The sequence below is a fragment of the Lampetra planeri genome, unplaced genomic scaffold (genome assembly GCF_965212315.1).
Source record: "Lampetra planeri unplaced genomic scaffold, kcLamPlan1.2.h2 scaffold_358, whole genome shotgun sequence".
Taxonomy (NCBI): domain Eukaryota; kingdom Metazoa; phylum Chordata; class Hyperoartia; order Petromyzontiformes; family Petromyzontidae; genus Lampetra; species Lampetra planeri.
Window position 1 is genome coordinate 11,030 of NW_027615181.1, and position 20,480 is coordinate 31,509.

General features: G+C 50.8%; 1 protein-coding gene across 1 annotated transcript in view; it reads left to right on the forward strand.

Moving 5' to 3' along the window:
- Positions 1–478: 478 nt before the first annotated feature.
- The window catches only part of LOC144740949 (neurofibromin-like), a gene marked incomplete at its 3' end in the record, with an annotated part of 55,325 nt that continues 35,323 nt past the window's right edge, over positions 479–20,480 (forward strand). Inside the window, exons 1-2 of the mRNA XM_078623640.1 lie at positions 479–744; positions 17,000–17,143. Of these exons, the coding sequence (XP_078479766.1) occupies positions 685–744; positions 17,000–17,143 (204 nt within the window). The remainder of the gene's footprint in view (positions 745–16,999; positions 17,144–20,480) is intronic.

Consider the following 20,480-nt stretch of genomic DNA (forward strand, 5'->3'; position numbering starts at 1 on the left):
GGTGGTGAGGTAGTGGTGAGGAGGTGAGGAGACGTGGTGAGGGTGAGGTGGTGGTGGTGAGGTGGTGAGGTGCGGTGGTGAGGTGGTGGTGAGGAGGTGAGGAGACGTGGTGAGGGTGAGGTGGTGGTGAGGTGAGGTGAGGTGGTGAGGTGAGGTGGTTGGTGAGGTAGTGGTGAGGAGGTGAGGAGACGTGGTGAGGGTGAGGTGGTGGTGGTGAGGTGGTGGTGGTGAGGTAGTGGTGAGGAGGTGAGGAGACGTGGTGAGGGTGAGGTGGTGGTGGTGAGGTGGTGAGGTGGTGGTGGTGAGGTAGTGGTGAGGAGGTGAGGAGACGTGGTGAGGGTGAGGTGGTGGTGAGGGTGAGGAGACGTGGTGGTGGTGGTGAGGTGGTGGTGAGGAAGATCACGAGCTGGTGAGGTGGTGAGGAGGGGGGGGGGGAGGGTGAGGAGACGAGCTGACTAGGGGGTGAGCAGACGGGGTGAGGTGGTGAGGGGACTACGAGCTGGTGGTGAGGAAGACGAAGTGGTGAGGAGCTGGTGAGGAGGAGGAGCTGGTGAGGAAGACGAAGTGGTGAGGAGCTGCTGGTGAGGAGCTGGTGGTGAGGAAGACGAAGTGGTGAGGAGCTGGTGAGGAGGAGGAGCTGGTGAGGAAGACGAAGTGGTGAGGAGCTGGTGGTGAGGAGCTGCCATGGCGGCCCATAAACCCACCGAGTGGGTGAGCGCTGTCATCCAGCGGTTTGATGAGCAGGTGAGTGGACATCAGCATCAGCAGCAGCATCAGCAGCAGTATCATCAGCATCAGCAGCAGTATCATCATCAGCAGCAGCATCATCATCAGCAGCAGCAGCATCAGCAGCAGTATCATCATCATCAGCAGTGCCATTATCAGCAGCATCAGCAGCAGCAACATCAGCAGCAGCAGCATCAACATCATCAGCAGCAGTATCATCATCAGCAGTGCCATCATCAGTAGCAACAGCATCATCTCTCTCATCATCAGCATCATCAGTAGCAGCAGCAGCATCATCATCATCAGCAGCAGCAGCATCATCAGCAGCAGCATCATCATCAGTAGCAGCAGCAGCAGCAGCGGCATCATCATCAGTAGCAGCAGCATCATCAGCATCATCAGCAGCATCATCATCTCTCTCATCATCAGCAGCATCATCATCAGTTGCAGCATCAGCAGCAGCATCAGCAGCATCATCATCAGTAGCAGCAGCATCATCTTCAATAGCAACAGCAGCATCATCAGCATCATCATCAGCAGCATCATCATCTCTCTCATCATCAGCAGCATCATCATCAGTTGCAGCATCAGCAGCAGCATCATCATCAGTAGCAGCAGCATCATCAGCATCATCAGCAGCATCATCATCTCTCTCATCATCAGCAGCATCATCATCAGTTGCAGCATCAGCAGCATCAGCAGCATCATCATCAGTAGCAGCAGCATTATCAGCATCATCATCAGCAGTGTCATCAGCAGCATATCTCTCATCAGAAGCATCAGTAGCTGTGCCAGCATCATCATCAGCAGCATCATTATGATCAGTAGCCGCATTTTTAGCATCATCATAAGCATCAGCATCATCATCAGCAGCATCATTATGATCAGTAGCCGCATTATCAGCATCATCATAAGCATCATAAGCATCATCATCAGCAGCATCATTATGATCAGTAGCCGCATTTTTAGCATCATCATAAGCATCAGCATCATCATCAGCAGCATCATTATGATCAGTAGCCGCATTATCAGCATCATCATAAGCATCATAAGCATCATCATCAGCAGCATCATTATGATCAGTAGCCGCATTTTTAGCATCATCATAAGCATCAGCATCATCATCAGCAGCATCAGCAGTGTCATTAGCAGCAGCATCATCATCATCAGCAGCATCATTATGATCAGTAGCCGCATTATCAGCATCATCATAAGCATCATAAGCATCATCATCAGCAGCATCAGCAGTGTCATTAGCAGCAGCATCATCAGCATCATTTTCAGTAGCAGTGTCATCAGTAGCAACAGCATTTCAGTAGCATCAGCAGCAGTAGCATCATCAGCAGTAGCATCAGCAGCAGCAGCATCAGCAGCAGTAGCATCAGCAGCAGTAGCATCAGCAGCAGTAGCATCATCAGCAGGATCATCAGCAGTAGCATCATCAGCAGTAGCATCATCAGCAGTAGCATCAGCAGCAGTAGCATCATCATCAGCAGCATCATCATCAGTAGCATCATCATCAGTAGCAGCAGCATCATCAGCAGCAGCATCATCAGCAGCATCATCATCAGTAGCAGCAGCATCATCAGCAGCATCATCATCAGCAGCAGCATCATCATCAGCAGCATCATCAGCAGCAGCATCATCATCAGTAGCAGCAGCATCATCAGCAGCATCATCATCAGTAGCAGCAGCATCATCAGCAGCATCATCATCAGTAGCAGCAGCATCATCAGCAGCATCATCATCTCTCTCATCATCAGCAGCATCATCAGCATCATTATCAGTAGCAGTGTCATCAGTAGCAACAGCAGCAGGATCAGCAGCAGTAGCATCATCAGCAGTAGCAGCATCATCATCAACATCATCAGTAGCATTAACATCATCAGCATCATCATCAGCATCATCAGCAGCAGCATCAGCATCATCATCAGCAGCATCATCAGCAGCAGCATCAGCATCATCATCAGCAGCGGCAGCATCATCATCGGCATCATCAGCAGCGGCATCATCAGAAGGAGCAGCATCAGCAGCAGTAGTAGTAGCAGCATTATCAATAGCATCATCAGCATCAATATCCTCAGTATAATCATCAGCACCATCCTCGGTACAATCATCAGCATCATCATCGGCATCATCCTCAGTATAATCAGCATCATCAGCATCAATATCATCCTCGGTATAATCATCAGCATCATCAATATTATCATCAGCATCATCATCATCATCAATATAATCATTAGCATCATCAGCATCAATATCATCCTCAGTATAATCATCAGCATCATCATCAACATGTGTGACTGAGTGTGTGTGTCTGTGTGTGTGACTGTGTGTGTGTGTGACTGTGTGTGTGTGAGACTGTGTGGCTGTGTGTGTGACTGTGTATGTGTGTGTGTGACTGTGTGTGTGTGAGACTGTGTGTGGCTGTGTGTGTGGCTGTGTGTGTGGCTGTGTGTGTGACTGTGTGTGTGTGTGACTGTGTGTGTGACTGTGTGTGTGTGTGACTGTGTGTGTGACTGTGTGTGTGTGAGACTGTGTGTGGCTGTGTGTGTGACTGTGTGTGTGACTGTGTGTGTGTGTGAGTCTATGTGTGTGTGTATCTGTGTGTGTGTCTGTGTGTGTGTATTTGTGTGTGTCTATCTGTGTGTGACTGTGTGTGTGTGACTGACTGTGTGTGTGACTGTGTGTCAGTGTGTGTGTGACTGTGTGTGTGTGACTCTGTGTGTGTGACTGTGTGTGTGACTGTGTGTGTGACTGTGTATGTGTGTGTGAGACTGTGTGTGTGTGACTGTGTGTGTGTGTCTATCTGTGTATGACTGTGTGTGTGTGTGACTGACTGTGTGTGTGACTGTGTGTGTGACTGTGTGTCAGTGTGTGTGTGACTGTGTGTGTATTTGTGTGTGTATTTGTGTGTGTGTATCTGTGTGTGTGTGTGTGTCTGTGTGTCTGTGTGTGTGACTGTGTGTGTGTCTGTGTGTGTCTGTGTGTGTGACTGTGTGTGTGTGACTGTGTGTGTGACTGTGTGTGTGACTGTGTGTGTGACTGTGTGTGTCTGTGTGTGTGACTGTGTGTGTGTGTGTGTCTGTGTGTGTGACTGTGTGTGTGACTGTGTGTGTCTGTGTGTGTGACTGTGTGTGTGTCTGTGTGTGTGTCTGTGTAGTTTAGTGACTGTGTGTGTGACTGTGTGTGTGTCTGTGTGTGTGTGCCTGTGCTGTGTGGGTGAGAAGGAGCGCTGTAATGGGAAACGCAGTAATGGGTTCCGTATGTGGGGACAAACAAGGCCATTTCCTGCACTAAACACACACACACTCATATACACACACACACTCATACACACATACACACATACACACACACATACACTCATATACACACATACACACACATACACTCACACACATACACTCATACACACACACTCATACACACACTCATACACACATATACACACACACATACACTCACACACATACACTCATACACACACACTCATATACACACATACACTCACACACATACACTCATACACACACACTCATATACACACATATACACTCATACACACACACACATACACTCATACACACATACACTCATACACACACACTCATATACTCATACACACACACTCATATACACACATACACACACACACATACACTCACACACATACACTCACACACACACACTCATATACACACACTCATATACACACATATACACACACACACATACACTCACACATACACACTCATACACACACACTCATATACACACATATACACACACATACACTCACACACAACAACAACAACCGCCATTCGCCACTAAGTGGCGGTGACGTCACCACGACGCTTGTGCCAGGCCATGTGCACCCTGAGGCCACGTGAAGTGTCGAACGCCCGCTGGCAGGAGGTCACGGGGCAGACCCAGCAGGTGCCACGGGTCGACTGACCGAGACGACCGAGATGACTGGCTGATGCACCACCTGTGCCCCCTACTGTGCCAACTTGCTGTGCTTTAGCCACCCGGCGCTCCGCTCGTTGTTGTGAGCGTCGCTCCTCCGCCCTCCGTTGTTGTTGGAGGGCGACTGCCTCCAACTGCCCAGTAGCGTCCTTCACGAGCCTCCTCCACTGAGGCCGATCTTTACACCGCTGGTACCGGTCATCGGCAAGTCCACTCAGCTCCACGTCCTCCTGTACCACATCACTCCATCTCTTCTCTAGCCCGTGCCGCGCCCGTTTAGCCCCCTCGATCCGGCCGAACAAAAGCTGTTTGGTCATGCGGTGGCTGGACATGCGGGCTACATGACCCAGCCAACGAAGCCTTGCCTGCCGGAGGAGCTCACCGATGGGACTTTGTCCACATCTTTCAAGGACTTGTGAGCTCCTCACACAATCCAGCCTGGTTAAACCCAGGATGGATCGTAGGCAGGCCAGCCTAAATGTTTCCAACCGGCGAAGATGTTCCATTAGGGGGGTCCACGTTTCGCAAGCGTAGAGAAGGGAGGGAATGACTGTGGCCGAGAAGACCCGAAGCTTCGTGCGGAGCGACAAACCGGGTAGCTTCCACGCAGCGTTACGCAACCGATGAAAAGATAATGCCGCTCGACTGATTCAGAGGGAGACCTCTGCTGTTAAACTGGAGCCGGTCATGAGCACACTGCCCAGGTATGGGAAACTCTCCACTCTCTCCACAACTGCCCCATCACTGATTGGGAGTTGTGGGGTGGAGTGCCCGATGGTACAAAATACCCACCTCTTAGTGGCACGCTCCAGTTTCAGCAGCAGCGTCTCCAACTCCTCCTCTGAGTGAGCCGCAATTACCAGGTCATCGGCATACATAACGTGGTTGACCAATAGGGAGCCATCCCTTGACCGCACCTGGGCATCTATCAGCCTCCCATTGTATCTGTACCGGATGGAAATTCCTCCGGTACAACTGCTGAAGGCTCCACGAACTACGCGGTCGAAACAGATGTTAAATAATGTTGGAGCCAGAGGACAACCCTGTCGCACCCCAAGGTGTACAGGGAATGGCTCTGACTCCTGGCCACGTAGTTTTACCCGGGCCTGCTCACCATCATGAAGGTCCTTAATAATCGTGAGCAGCGGGTCAAGGACTCCGAATGCACGAAGAACAACCCAGAGCCCAGGACTACTGATGGTATCATAGGCCTTGACCAGGTCAATAAAGCAGAGATGTAGGTCTTGTTGGAATTCCCTACACCTCTGCTGTAGCAAACGGACAGAAAATATGGCATCTGTGCAGGACCGCCCTTTCCTGAAACCACATTGGGGCTCCGCAAGCCTCTCCTCAGCGTGCCTGGCAAGGCGGTGTTGAATAATCCTTGCCAGGACCTTTCCCGGCACACTTAGGAGTGAGATGCCCCTGTAGTTGTTACAGTCGGTACGGTCCCCCTTCTTAAAGATGGGGACCACCAGGGCATCCTTCCAGTCCTGCGGAACCCGTCCAGCGGTCCAGACTGTTGATATGATGTCACGTAGGGCAGTCTGTGCACAAACGCCACCCTCCCTCAGCATATTGCGTGGGAGATTATCTCTGCCCGGTGCCTTTCCTGGTCTCAGACTCTGGATAGCCGTCAGTACTTCCTCAACAGATGGCACCTCAGACAGCCACTCACAAGGGGTGACTTCCTCTTCCAATATTTGAGGCACCGCAGCCTCAGCAGGGTCATCCCCACTTTGTGCCACGATGTTTTCCATGTGGAGGGATTTCCCCTCCCCCAGGTCTTCACATAAATGCTGAGCAAATCTCCAAACCTGTTCCTGGGGGTCGGAGATTGAATCACCGTTTCCCCCCCTAATGGTGGTAATAGGTGTGGCGCTGTAGGTTACTTTTTTGATGGAATTAAATAGGGATTTGTGATCGTGGGCCATTGAGGCAGATTCCATCTTCTCAGCAACCCGCGACCACAATCCATCCTTGCAGCGCCTCACGGCTCTCCGAACCTCCGAGCGAAGGCTGCGGTAAGCCTCCTCATTCTCTGATGTGGGATGCTGTAGCCGATGAGAGTGGGCCTGTCACTTTTTCTCAGCCAGCTTGAACACCTCCTCTGTCAGGCAGGGTTTCTGGGGAGGTCGGGATCGTGTACCCAAAGCAGCCATTGCAGCTGCATGAGCCACAGTCCTAAACCTCGACCATTTCCCCTCGACATCAGGAGGAGTGGGGGACGATGCCAACCCCAGCTGCAAGCAATGATGAAATTCTCACTTGCAACTTTCATCAGCGAGCTGAGACCAGGCCACCTTGGATTTGAATGGGGTCCTGGGTGTACAGTGGAAGAATGGCAGGCGCATCTTACAGATGACTAGTCGATGGTCAGAGGGCAGATCAGCTCCACGGTAGGTCCTGGTGTCAAGGACATGGGCCCGCATCCGCTGGTCCGTCATTACATAGTCTAGCAGATGTTCTTGCTTGGACCCGGCATGCATCCATGATGTTGTATGGATGCGCCGATGCCGGAACAGCGTGTTGGTAATTACAAGCCCATGGGCTGCACAGAAATCTAGCAGCCTCCTACCGTTGTTATTGAGCTGATCTGGCCCATGCCTTCCAATCACTCCAGACCAGGTGCCAGCATCATGACCAACTCGGGCATTGAAGTCACCCAACAAGATGACTGTCCTGAGGGGCTAGCACCTGTGACAGGAGGTCATAGAAGGCATTTGACTCATCAGCCTTGCCTGCATCCCTCCATGGATGTTCGTCTTCAGTGGGGGCATAAGTAACCACGACCACCACTCCTCGCCTCTGGTTGATGGGAAGGCGAGCCCAAAGTAGCCTGGGGCTTGCTGCTTCCCACACCTCACTTCCACGCTCCCACGCCCCCTTCATTCTTTTGTTCAGAAGAAGAGCCACTCCCTGTTGTTTGGCAGTCTCCTGCCCCGAGTAGAGGACTGTCCACCCCTCATGGTGGCAGGAGCCAGAGCCGGTCCACCGGACCTCCTGAATGCCACAGAGATCCAGGTGGTACCGGTCCAGCTCCCGACAGAGGAGTGGCAGCCTCTCCTCCGCAAGTGAGCGTTCAAACATTCCACGTGGCCACCCGCAGTGTCTTTTTTGTTTCGAGGGTAAAGATTCAATCTCCTGGCTCCGCCAAGTGGGATTTGGCCAGGAGACGTCATAGACGCCTGTACCCCCGGGGCCTCCGGCACAAGTTTATTAGTTAGATATTTCAGTCGTGGTTTAGTGGTAATTTATTGAAGGTGGAGGGGTTACCAGCCCCTCGCACTCATCCAAAGCCCCCGTTTAGCCACTGTGGTGGTCACAGACGCCATGAGGGGAGAGGGCCAATCGGAATTGGCCCTCCCCCCCACAGCACTGCCCACGACAGCGTTGCCCGTCCGGCACCGCGAGGAGGTAGGGGGTTGTTTTGCCGCACACACACAGACACACACACAGACACACACACAGACACACACACAGACACACACACAGACACACACACAGACACACTCACACTCACTCCACTCTGACTCACGTAAACTCACTCACTCACACTCTCATAGACTCACACTCACTCACTGTCATGAACTCACTCACTCACATAGACTCACTCTCACTCACATAGACTCACTCACATAGACTCACTATGAACCTGTCCTGGGCCTCCACTAGGTCGACTCAGCCTCAAACGAGCTACCTGGCGTAGTGGTAGTGGTGGTGGTGATGTAGTGGTGGGGGTGGTGTAGTGGTGGTGGTGGTGTAGTGGTGGTGGTGTAGTAGTGGTGGTGGTGTAGTAGTAGTGGTGGTGGTGTAGTGGTGGTGGTGTACTGGTGGTGGTGTAGTGGTGGTGGTGGTGTAGTGGTGGTGGTGTAGTGGTGGCTGTGTAGTGGTGGCTGTGTAGTGGTGGTGGTGTAGTGGTGGTGGTGTAGTGGTGGTGGTGTAGTGGTGGTGGTGTAGTGGTGGTGGTGGTGTAGTGGTGGTGGTGTAGTGGTGGTGGTGTGGTGGTGGTGTAGTGGTGGTGGTGTAGTGGTGGTGGTGTAGTGGTGGTGGTGTAGTGGTGGTGGTGTAGTGGTGGTGGTGTGTGTAGCCACAGTGCCGGTAGCCTTCATAGGCGCTGCTGCTGCTACCCGCTACTAACAGCACTTGCCCCTACAGCCCTGCTGGAGGCCACCTGGGGGATCTTTGTCTGTGTGTGGTGTGTGTAGTACATAGACGCCGCTGCTGCTACTCGCTACTAGCAGCACTTGCCCCTACAGTCTGATAAGGCTATAGGGGGGTTCTTTGTCTTTGTACGTATGTGACTGTGTGTATGTGTGTGAGTATGTGAGTGAGTGAGTGTGAGTGTGTGTGAGTGTATGTGTGTGTAAGTGTGTGTGCGAGTGAGTGTGTGTGTGAGTGTGTCTGTGAGTGTGTGAGTGAGTGAGTGTGTGAGTGAGTGAGTGTGTGAGTGAGTGAGTGTGTGAGTGAGTGAGTGTGTGAGTGTGTGTGTGAGTGTGTGAGTATGTGAGTGAGTGAGTGTGAGTGTGTGTGAGTGTATGTGTGTAAGTGTGTGTGCGAGTGAGTATGTGTTTGTGTGTAAGTATGAGTGTGTGTGAGTGTGTGCGAGTGTGTATGTGTTTGTGTGTAAGTATGAGTGTGTGTGAGTGAGTGTGTGCGAGTGTGTATGTGAGTGTGTGTATATGTGTGTGTGTGAGTGAGTGTGTGTGAGTGTGTCTATGAGTGTGTGAGTGAGTGTGTGCGAGTGTGTATGTGTTTGTGTGTAAGTATGAGTGTGTGTGAGTGAGTGTGTGCGAGTGTGTATGTGAGTGTGTGTATATGTGTGTGTGTGTGTGCGAGTGAGTGTGTGTGAGTGTGTCTGTGAGTGTGTGAGTGAGTGTGTGCGAGTGTGTATGTGTTTGTGTGTAAGTATGAGTGTGTGTGAGTGAGTGTGTGCGAGTGTGTATGTGAGTGTGTGTATATGTGTGTGTGTGCGAGTGAGTGTGTGTGAGTGTGTCTGTGAGTGTGTGAGTGAGTGTGTGCGAGTGTGTATGTGTTTGTGTGTAAGTATGAGTGTGTGTGAGTGAGTGTGTGCGAGTGTGTATGTGAGTGTGTGTATATGTGTGTGTGTGTGTGAGTGTGTCTGTGAGTGTGTGAGTGAGTGTGTGCGAGTGTGTATGTGTTTGTGTGTAAGTGTGAGTGTGTGTACGAGTGTGTGTGAGTGTGTGAGTGTGTCTGTGAGTGTGTGAGAGTGTGTGCGAGTGTGTATGTGTGTGAGTGTGTGTGCTAGTGAGTTTGTGTGTATGTGAGTGTGTGTGCGAGTGTGTGAGTGAGTGTGTGCGAGTGTGTATGTGTTTGTGTGTAAGTGTGAGTGTGTGTACGAGTGTGTACGAGTGTGTGTGAGTGTGTCTGTGAGTGTGTGAGAGTGTGTGCGAGTGTGTATGTGTGTGAGTGTGTGTGCTAGTGAGTTTGTGTGTATGTAAGTGTGAGTGTGTGTGCGAGTGTGTGAGTGAGTGTGTGCGAGTGTGTATGTGTTTGTGTGTAAGTGTGAGTGTGTGTGCGAGTGTGTGAGTGAGTGTGTGCGAGTGTGTATGTGTTTGTGTGTAAGTGTGAGTGTGTGTACGAGTGTGTGTGAGTGTGTGAGTGTGTCTGTGAGTGTGTGAGAGTGTGTGCGAGTGTGTATGTGTGTGAGTGTGTGTGCTAGTGAGTTTGTGTGTATGTAAGTGCGAGTGTGTGTGCGAGTGTGTCTGTGTGAGTGTGTGAGAGTGTGTGCGAGTGTGTATGTGTGTGAGTGTGTGTGCTAGTGAGTTTGTGTGTATGTAAGTGTGAGTGTGTGTGTGTGAGTGTGTCTGTGTGAGTGTGTGAGAGTGTGTGCGAGTGTGTATGTGTGTGAGTGTGTGTGCTAGTGAGTTTGTGTGTATGTAAGTGTGAGTGTGTGTGCGAGTGTGTGAGTGAGTGTGTATGTGTTTGTGTGTAAGTGTGAGTGTGTGTACGAGTGTGTGTGAGTGTGTCTGTGAGTGTGTGAGAGTGTGTGAGAGTGTGTGCGAGTGTGTGCGAGTGTGTATGTGTGTGAGTGTGTGTGCTAGTGAGTTTGTGTGTATGTAAGTGTGAGTGTGTGTGCGAGTGTGTGAGTGAGTGTGTGCGAGTGTGTATGTGTTTGTGTGTAAGTGTGAGTGTGTGTACGAGTGTGTGTGAGTGTGTCTGTGAGTGTGTGAGAGTGTGTGCGAGTGTGTATGTGTGTGAGTGTGTGTGCTAGTGAGTTTGTGTGTATGTAAGTGCGAGTGTGTGTGTGCTAGTGAGTTTGTGTGTGTGAGTGTGTGAGTGTGTCTGTGAGTGTGTGAGAGTGTGTGAGAGTGTGTGCGAGTGTGTATGTGTGTGAGTGTGTGTGCTAGTGAGTTTGTGTGTATGTAAGTGTGAGTGTGTGTGTGTGAGTGTGTGAGTGAGTGTGTGCGAGTGTGTATGTGTTTGTGTGTAAGTGTGAGTGTGTGTACGAGTGTGTGTGAGTGTGTGAGTGTGTCTGTGAGTGTGTGAGAGTGTGTGCGAGTGTGTATGTGTGTGAGTGTGTGTGCTAGTGAGTTTGTGTGTATGTAAGTGCGAGTGTGTGTGCGAGTGTGTCTGTGTGAGTGTGTGAGAGTGTGTGCGAGTGTGTATGTGTGTGAGTGTGTGTGCTAGTGAGTTTGTGTGTATGTAAGTGTGAGTGTGTGTGTGTGAGTGTGTCTGTGTGAGTGTGTGAGAGTGTGTGCGAGTGTGTATGTGTGTGAGTGTGTGTGCTAGTGAGTTTGTGTGTATGTAAGTGTGAGTGTGTGTGCGAGTGTGTGAGTGAGTGTGTATGTGTTTGTGTGTAAGTGTGAGTGTGTGTACGAGTGTGTGTGAGTGTGTCTGTGAGTGTGTGAGAGTGTGTGAGAGTGTGTGCGAGTGTGTGCGAGTGTGTATGTGTGTGAGTGTGTGTGCTAGTGAGTTTGTGTGTATGTAAGTGTGAGTGTGTGTGCGAGTGTGTGAGTGAGTGTGTGCGAGTGTGTATGTGTTTGTGTGTAAGTGTGAGTGTGTGTACGAGTGTGTGTGAGTGTGTCTGTGAGTGTGTGAGAGTGTGTGCGAGTGTGTATGTGTGTGAGTGTGTGTGCTAGTGAGTTTGTGTGTATGTAAGTGCGAGTGTGTGTGCGAGTGTGTCTGTGTGAGTGTGTGAGAGTGTGTGCGAGTGTGTATGTGTGTGAGTGTGTGTGCTAGTGAGTTTGTGTGTATGTAAGTGCGAGTGTGTGTGTGCTAGTGAGTTTGTGTGTGTGAGTGTGTGAGTGTGTCTGTGAGTGTGTGAGAGTGTGTGAGAGTGTGTGCGAGTGTGTATGTGTGTGAGTGTGTGTGCTAGTGAGTTTGTGTGTATGTAAGTGTGAGTGTGTGTGTGTGAGTGTGTGAGTGAGTGTGTGCGAGTGTGTATGTGTTTGTGTGTAAGTGTGAGTGTGTGTACGAGTGTGTGTGAGTGTGTGAGTGTGTCTGTGAGTGTGTGAGAGTGTGTGCGAGTGTGTATGTGTGTGAGTGTGTGTGCTAGTGAGTTTGTGTGTATGTAAGTGTGAGTGTGTGTGCGAGTGTGTGAGTGAGTGTGTGCGAGTGTGTATGTGTTTGTGTGTAAGTGTGAGTGTGTGTACGAGTGTGTGTGAGTGTGTCTGTGAGTGTGTGAGAGTGTGTGCGAGTGTGTATGTGTGTGAGTGTGTGTGCTAGTGAGTTTGTGTGTATGTAAGTGCGAGTGTGTGTGTGCTAGTGAGTTTGTGTGTGTGAGTGTGTGAGTGTGTCTGTGAGTGTGTGAGAGTGTGTGAGAGTGTGTGCGAGTGTGTATGTGTGTGAGTGTGTGTGCTAGTGAGTTTGTGTGTATGTAAGTGTGAGTGTGTGTGTGTGAGTGTGTGAGTGAGTGTGTGCGAGTGTGTATGTGTTTGTGTGTAAGTGTGAGTGTGTGTACGAGTGTGTGTGAGTGTGTGAGTGTGTCTGTGAGTGTGTGAGAGTGTGTGCGAGTGTGTATGTGTGTGAGTGTGTGTGCTAGTGAGTTTGTGTGTATGTAAGTGTGAGTGTGTGTGCGAGTGTGTGAGTGAGTGTGTGCGAGTGTGTATGTGTTTGTGTGTAAGTGTGAGTGTGTGTACGAGTGTGTGTGAGTGTGTGAGTGTGTCTGTGAGTGTGTGAGAGTGTGTGCGAGTGTGTATGTGTGTGAGTGTGTGTGCTAGTGAGTTTGTGTGTATGTAAGTGTGAGTGTGTGTGCGAGTGTGTGAGTGAGTGTGTGCGAGTGTGTATGTGTTTGTGTGTAAGTGTGAGCGTGTGTACGAGTGTGTGTGAGTGTGTGAGTGTGTCTGTGAGTGTGTGAGAGTGTGTGCGAGTGTGTATGTGTGTGAGTGTGTGTGCTAGTGAGTTTGTGTGTATGTAAGTGTGAGTGTGTGTGCGTGCGTGTGCAACGCGTGTGCGTGCGTGTGCAACGCGTGTGTGCGTGCGTGTGCAACGCGTGTGCGTGCGTGTGCAACGCGTGTGTGCGTGTGTCTGTACGTATGTGCGTGTGTATGTGTGTGAATAGGTGTGTGAGTATGTATGTATGTGTGTGAGTAGGTGTGTGAGTAAGTGTGTGTCTGTACGTGAGTGTGTGTGTGTATTTACGTGTGTATGTGAGTGTGTGTATTTACGTGTGTATGAGAGTGTGTGTGTGTGTATTTATGAGTGTATGTGCGTGTGTGAGTGTGTGTGTATTTATGAGTGTATGTGAGTGTATGTGAGTGAGTGTGTGTGTGTATTTACGTGTGTATGTGCGTGTATGTGCGTGTGTGTGAGTGCGTGCGTGTATTTACGTGTGTATGAGAGTGTGTGTGTGTGTGTATTTATGAGTGTATGTGAGTGTGTGTGTGTGTATTTATGAGTGTATGTGAGTGTGTGTGTAGGTGTGCGTGTGTGTGTATTTATGAGTGTATGTGAGTGTGTGTGTGTGCGTGTGTGTGTATTTATGAGTGTATGTGAGTGTGTGTGTGTGTATTTATGAGTGTATGTGAGTGTGTGTGTAGGTGTGCGTGTGTGTGTATTTATGAGTGTATGTGAGTGTGTGTGTGTGCGTGTGTGTGTATTTATGAGTGTATGTGAGTGTGTGTGTAGGTGTGCGTGTGTGTGTGCATTTATGAGTGTATGTGTGTGTGTGTGCGTGTGTGTGTGTATTTATGAGTGTATGTGAGTGTGTGTGTGCGTGTGTGTGTGTATTTATGAGTGTATGTGTGTGTGTGTGTGCGCGTGTGTGTGTATTTATGAGTGTATGTGAGTGTGTGTGTGCGTGTGTGTGTGTATTTATGAGTGTATGTGAGTGTGTGTAGGTGCGTGTGTGTGTGTATTTATGAGTGTATGTGTGTGTGTGCGCGTGTGTGTGTATTTATGAGTGTATGTGAGTGTGTGTGTGCGTGTGTGTGTGTATTTATGAGTGTATGTGAGTGTGTGTAGGTGCGTGTGTGTGTGTATTTATGAGTGTATGTGAGTGTGTGTGTGCGTGTGTGTGTGTATTTATGAGTGTATGTGAGTGTGTGTGTGCGTGTGTGTGTGTATTTATGAGTGTATGTGTGTGTGTGTGTGCGCGTGTGTGTGTATTTATGAGTGTATGTGTGTGTGTGTGTGCGTGTGTGTGTGTATTTATGAGTGTATGTGTGTGTGTGTGTGCGCGTGTGTGTGTATTTATGAGTGTATGTGAGTGTGTGTAGGTGCGTGTGTGTGTGTATTTATGAGTGTATGTGAGTGTGTGTGTGTGTGCGTGTGTGTGTATTTATGAGTGTATGTGAGTGTGTGTAGGTGCGTGTGTGTGTATTTATGAGTGTATGTGAGTGTGTGTGTAGGTGCGTGTGTGTGTATTTATGAGTGTATGTGAGTGTGTAGGTGTGCGTGTGTGTGTGTATTTATGAGTGTATGTGAGTGTGTGTGTAGGTGCGTGTGTGTGTATTTATGAGTGTATGTGAGTGAGTGTGTGTGTGCGTGTGTGTGTATTTATGAGTGTATGTGAGTGTGTAGGTGTGCGTGTGTGTGTGTATTTATGAGTGTATGTGAGTGTGTGTGTGCGTGTGTGTGTATTTATGAGTGTATGTGAGTGTGTGTGTGCGTGTGTGTGTATTTATGAGTGTATGTGAGTGTGTGTGTAGGTGTGTGCGTGTGTGTGTGTATTTATGAGTGTATGTGAGTGTGTGTAGGTGTGTGTGTGTATTTACGAGTGTATGTGAGTGTGTGTGTAGGTGTGTGCGTGTGTGTGTGTATTTATGAGTGTATGTGAGTGTGTGTGTGCGTGTGTGTGTATTTACGAGTGTATGTGAGTGTGTGTGTGCGTGTGTGTGTGTATTTATGAGTGTATGTGAGTGTGTGCGTGTGAGTGTGTGTATTTATGAGTGTATGTGAGTGTATGTGAGTGAGTGTGTGTGTGTATTTATGAGTGTATGTGAGTGTGTGTGTGTGCGTGTGTGTGTGTGTATTTATGAGTGTATGTGAGTGTGCGAGTGTGTGTGTGTGTGTATTTATGAGTGTATGTGAGTGTGTGTGTAGGTGTGCGTGTGTGTGTATTTATGAGTGTATGTGAGTGTGTGTGTAGGTGTGCGTGTGTGTGTGTATTTATGAGTGTATGTGAGTGTGTGTGTGTGCGTGTGTGTGTATTTATGAGTGTATGTGAGTGTGTGTGTATTTATGAGTGTGTGTGTGTATTTATGAGTGTATGTGAGTGTGTGTGTAGGTGTGCGTGTGTGTGTGTATTTACGTGTGTATGAGAGTGTGTGTGTGTATTTATGAGTGTATGTGAGTGTATGTGAGTGAGTGTGTGTGTGTGTATTTATGAGTGTGTGTGTGTATTTATGAGTGTATGTGAGTGTGTGAGTGTGTGTGTATTTATGAGTGTATGTGTGTGTATTTATGAGTGTATGTGAGTGTATGTGAGTGAGTGTGTGTGTGTATTTACGTGTGTATGTGAGAGTGTGTGTATATTTATGAGTGTGTGTGCGTGTGTGTGTATGTGAGTGTGTGCGAGTGAGTGTGTGTGTGTGTGTATTTATGAGTGTATGTGAGTGTATGTGAGTGAGTGTGTGTGTGTGTATTTATGAGTGTATGTGAGTGTGTGCGTGTGCGTGTGAGTGTGTGTATTTATGAGTGTATGTGAGTGTGTGTGTGTGTATTTATGAGTGTATGTGAGTGTGTGTGTAGGTGTGCGTGTGTGTGTATTTATGAGTGTATGTGAGTGTGTGTGTAGGTGCGTGTGTGTGTATTTATGAGTGTATGTGAGTGTGTGTGTGCGTGTGTGTGTGTATTTATGAGTGTATGTGAGTGTGTGTGTAGGCGTGCGTGCGTGTATTTACGAGTGTATGTGAGTGTGTGCGTGTGAGTGTGTAGGTGCGCGTGTGTGTGTGTATTTATGAGTGTATGTGAGTGTGTGTGCGTGTGTGTGTGTATTTATGAGTGTATGTGAGTGTGTGTGTGCGTGTGTGTGTGTATTTATGAGTGTATGTGAGTGTGTGTGTAGGTGTGCGTGTGTGTGTGTATTTATGAGTGTATGTGAGTGTGTGTAGGTGTGCGCGTGTGTGTGTATTTATGAGTGTATGTGAGTGTGTGTGTAGGTGTACGTGTGTGTGTGTGTATTTATGAGTGTATGTGAGTGTGTGTGTGCGTGTGTGTGTATTTATGAGTGTATGTGAGTGTGTGTAGGTGTGCGTGTGTGTGTGTATTTATGAGTGTATGTGAGTGTGTGTAGGTGTGCGCGTGTGTGTGTATTTATGAGTGTATGTGAGTGTGTGTGTAGGTGTACGTGCGTGTGTGTGTATTTATGAGTGTATGTGAGTGTATGTGAGTGCGCGTGCGTGCGTGCGTGTATTTATGAGTGTATGTGAGTGTATGTGAGTGCGCGTGCGTGTGTGTGTGTATTTATGAGTGTATATGAGTGTATGTGAGTGCGCGTGCGTGCGTGCGTGTATTTATGAGTGTATGTGAGTGTGTGTGTGCGTGCGTGTGTATTTATGAGTGTATGTGAGTGTGTGCGTGTGTGTGTATTTATGAGTGTATGTGAGTGTGTGTGTAGGTGCGTGTGTGTGTATTTATGAGTGTATGTGAGTGTGTGTGTGCGTGTGTGTGTGTATTTATGAGTGTATGTGAGTGCGCGTGCGTGCGTGTGTGTATTTACGAGTGTATGTGAGTGTGTGTAGGTGCGTGTGTGTATTTACGAGTGTATGTGAGTGCGCGTGCGCGCGTGTGTGCGCGCACGTTGCGTGAGTGTGCGAGACCCCGGTACCGCAAAGAGCTTGCCGGTTCTTCGGATTGTAACTCGACCGCCCTAATCGCGCTCTCTCTCTCGCGCTCTCAGCTGCCCATCAAGGCGGGACTCCAAAACACTCACGGCAAAGTGAGCACGGAACACAACAAGGAGTGCCTCATCAACTTGTCAAAGTACAAGTTTTCGCTGGTGGTGAGCGGACTCACCGCCATCCTCAAGAACGTCAACAACATGGTGAGTAGGTGCAGGAGATGCAGCAGGAGCAGTCGCTCAACGGCTGGCACGCTCGCTCACCTACTCGCTCACTCACACGCTCGCTCACCTGCTCGCTCACTCACACGCTCGCTCACCTGCTCGCTCACTCACACGCTCGCTCACCGGCTGGCACGCTCGCTCACCTACTCGCTCACACGCTCACTCACCTGCTCACTCACTCACACGCTCGCTCACCGGCTGGCACGCTCGCTCACCTACTCACTCACTCGCACGCTCGCTCACACTCTCACTCACTCACACGCTCGCTCACACTGTCACTCACACGCTCGCTCACCTACTCGCTCACACGCTCACTCACCTGCTCGCTCACTCACACGCTCACTCACCGGCTGGCACGCTCGCTCACCTACTCGCTCACTCACACGCTCGCTCACACTCTCACTCACTCACACGCTCGCTCACACTGTCACTCACACGCTCGCTCACCTACTCGCTCACTCACACGCTCGCTCACCTGCTCGCTCACTCACACGCTCACTCACCTGCTCGCTCACTCACACGCTCGCTCACCGGCTGGCACGCTCGCTCACCTACTCGCTCACTCACACGCTCACTCACCTGCTCGCTCACTCACACGCTCGCTCACCGGCTGGCACGCTCGCTCACCTACTCGCTCACTCACACGCTCGCTCACACTCTCACTCACTCACACGCTCGCTCACACTGTCACTCACACGCTCGCTCACACTGTCACTCACACGCTCGCTCACCTACTCGCTCACACGCTCGCTCACCTGCTCACTCACACGCTCGCTCACCGGCTGGCACGCTCGCTCATCTGCTCGCTCACTCACACGCTCGCTCACCTGCTCACTCGCTCACACGCTCGCTCACCTGCTCGCTCACTCACACGCTCGCTCACCTACTCGCTCACTCACACGCTCACTCACCTACTCACTCACTCACACGCTCGCTCACCTACTCGCTCACTCACACGCTCGCTCACACTGTCACTCACACGCTCGCTCACACTGTCACTCACACGCTCGCTCACCTGCTCACTCGCTCACACGCTCGCTCACCTACTCGCTCACTCACACGCTCGCTCACCTACTCACTCACTCACACCCTCACTCACACTGTCACTCACACGCTCGCTCACCTGCTCACTCACTCACACGCTCGCTCACCTACTCGCTCACACGCTCACTCACCTACTCACTCACTCACACGCTCGCTCACCGGCTGGCACGCTCGCTCACCTACTCGCTCACACGCTCGCTCACCTGCTCACTCACTCACACGCTCGCTCACCTACTCACTCACTCACACGCTCACTCACACTGTCCCTCACACGCTCGCTCACCTACTCGCTCACACGCTCGCTCACCTACTCACTCACTCACACGCTCGCTCACCTACTCGCTCACACGCTCACTCACCTGCTCACTCACTCACACGCTCGCTCACCTACTCACTCACTCACACGCTCGCTCACACTGTCACTCACACGCTCGCTCACCTACTCGCTCACACGCTCGCTCACCTACTCACTCACTCACACGCTCGCTCACCTACTCGCTCACACGCTCACTCACCTGCTCACTCACTCACACGCTCACTCACCTACTCACTCACTCACACGCTCACTCACCGGCTGGCACGCTCGCTCACCTACTCGCTCACTCACACGCTCGCTCACCTACTCACTCACTCACACGCTCGCTCACCTACTCACTCACTCACACGCTCGCTCACACTGTCACTCACACGCTCGCTCACCTACTCGCTCACACGCTCACTCACCTACTCACTCACTCACACGCTCGCTCACCGGCTGGCACGCTCGCTCACCTACTCGCTCACACGCTCGCTCACACTCTCACTCACACGCTCACTCACACGCTCGCTCACTCACTCACACACTCACTCACACGCTCACTCACACGCTCGCTCACACTCTCACTCACACGCTCACTCACACGCTCGCTCACTCACACACTCACTCACACGCTCACTCACACGCTCGCTCACACTCTCACTCACACGCTCACTCACACGCTCGCTCACTCACACACTCACTCACTCACACGCTCACCTACTCGCTCACTCACACGCTCGCTCACACGCTCACTCACACGCTCACTCACACACTCACTCACTCACACGCTCGCTCACTCACACACTCACTCACCCACTCACTCACTCACCCACACACTCACTCACCACTCACTCACACACTCACTCACTCACTCACACACTCACTCACTCACTCACTCACACGCTCACCCACACGCTCATTCACACGCTCACTCACACGCTCACTCACACGCTCACTCACTCACACACTCACTCACTCACACGCTCACCTACTCGCTCACTCACACGCTCGCTCACACGCTCACTCACACGCTCGCTCACACGCTCACTCACACGCTCGCTCACACGCTCGCTCACTCACACACTCACTCACTCACACGCTCACCTACTCGCTCACTCACACGCTCGCTCACTCACATGCTCACTCACTCACACACTCACTCGCACGCTCGCTCACTCACTCACCTACTCGCTCACTCACATGCTCACTCACACACTCACACGCTCGCTCACCCACACGCTCACACGCTCGCTCACTCACTCACACACTCACACGCTCACTCACTCACTCACTCACACGCTCACTCACTCACTCACTCACACGCTCGCTCACCCACACGCTCACACGCTCGCTCACTCACTCACACACTCACACGCTCAAACGCTCACTCACTCACCTACTCACTCACACGCTCACTCACCTACTCACTCACACGCTCGCTCACACACTCACTCACACGCTCGCTCACACACTCACTCACACGCTCGCTCACACACTCACTCACACGCTCGCTCACACACTCACTCACACGCTCGCTCACACACTCACTCACACGCTCGCTCACACGCTCACTCACACGCTCGCTCACACGCTCACTCACTCACACGCTCACCTACTCACTCACACGCTCACTCGCTCACCTACTCACTCACACGCTCACTCACTCACACACTCACTCACACACTCACCCATTCACTCACACACTCACTCACGCTCTCACTCACTCACACACTCACACGCTCACTCACCCACTCACTCACACACTCACACACTCACACACCCACTCACTCACTCACACACTCAATCACACACTTACACACCCACTCACTCACTCGAACACTCACTCACTCACACACTCACTCACTCACACACTCGATCACCCACTCACTCACTCACACACACACCCACTCACTCACTCACACACACACCCACTCACACACTCACTTGCTCACACACTCACTCACCTACTCACTC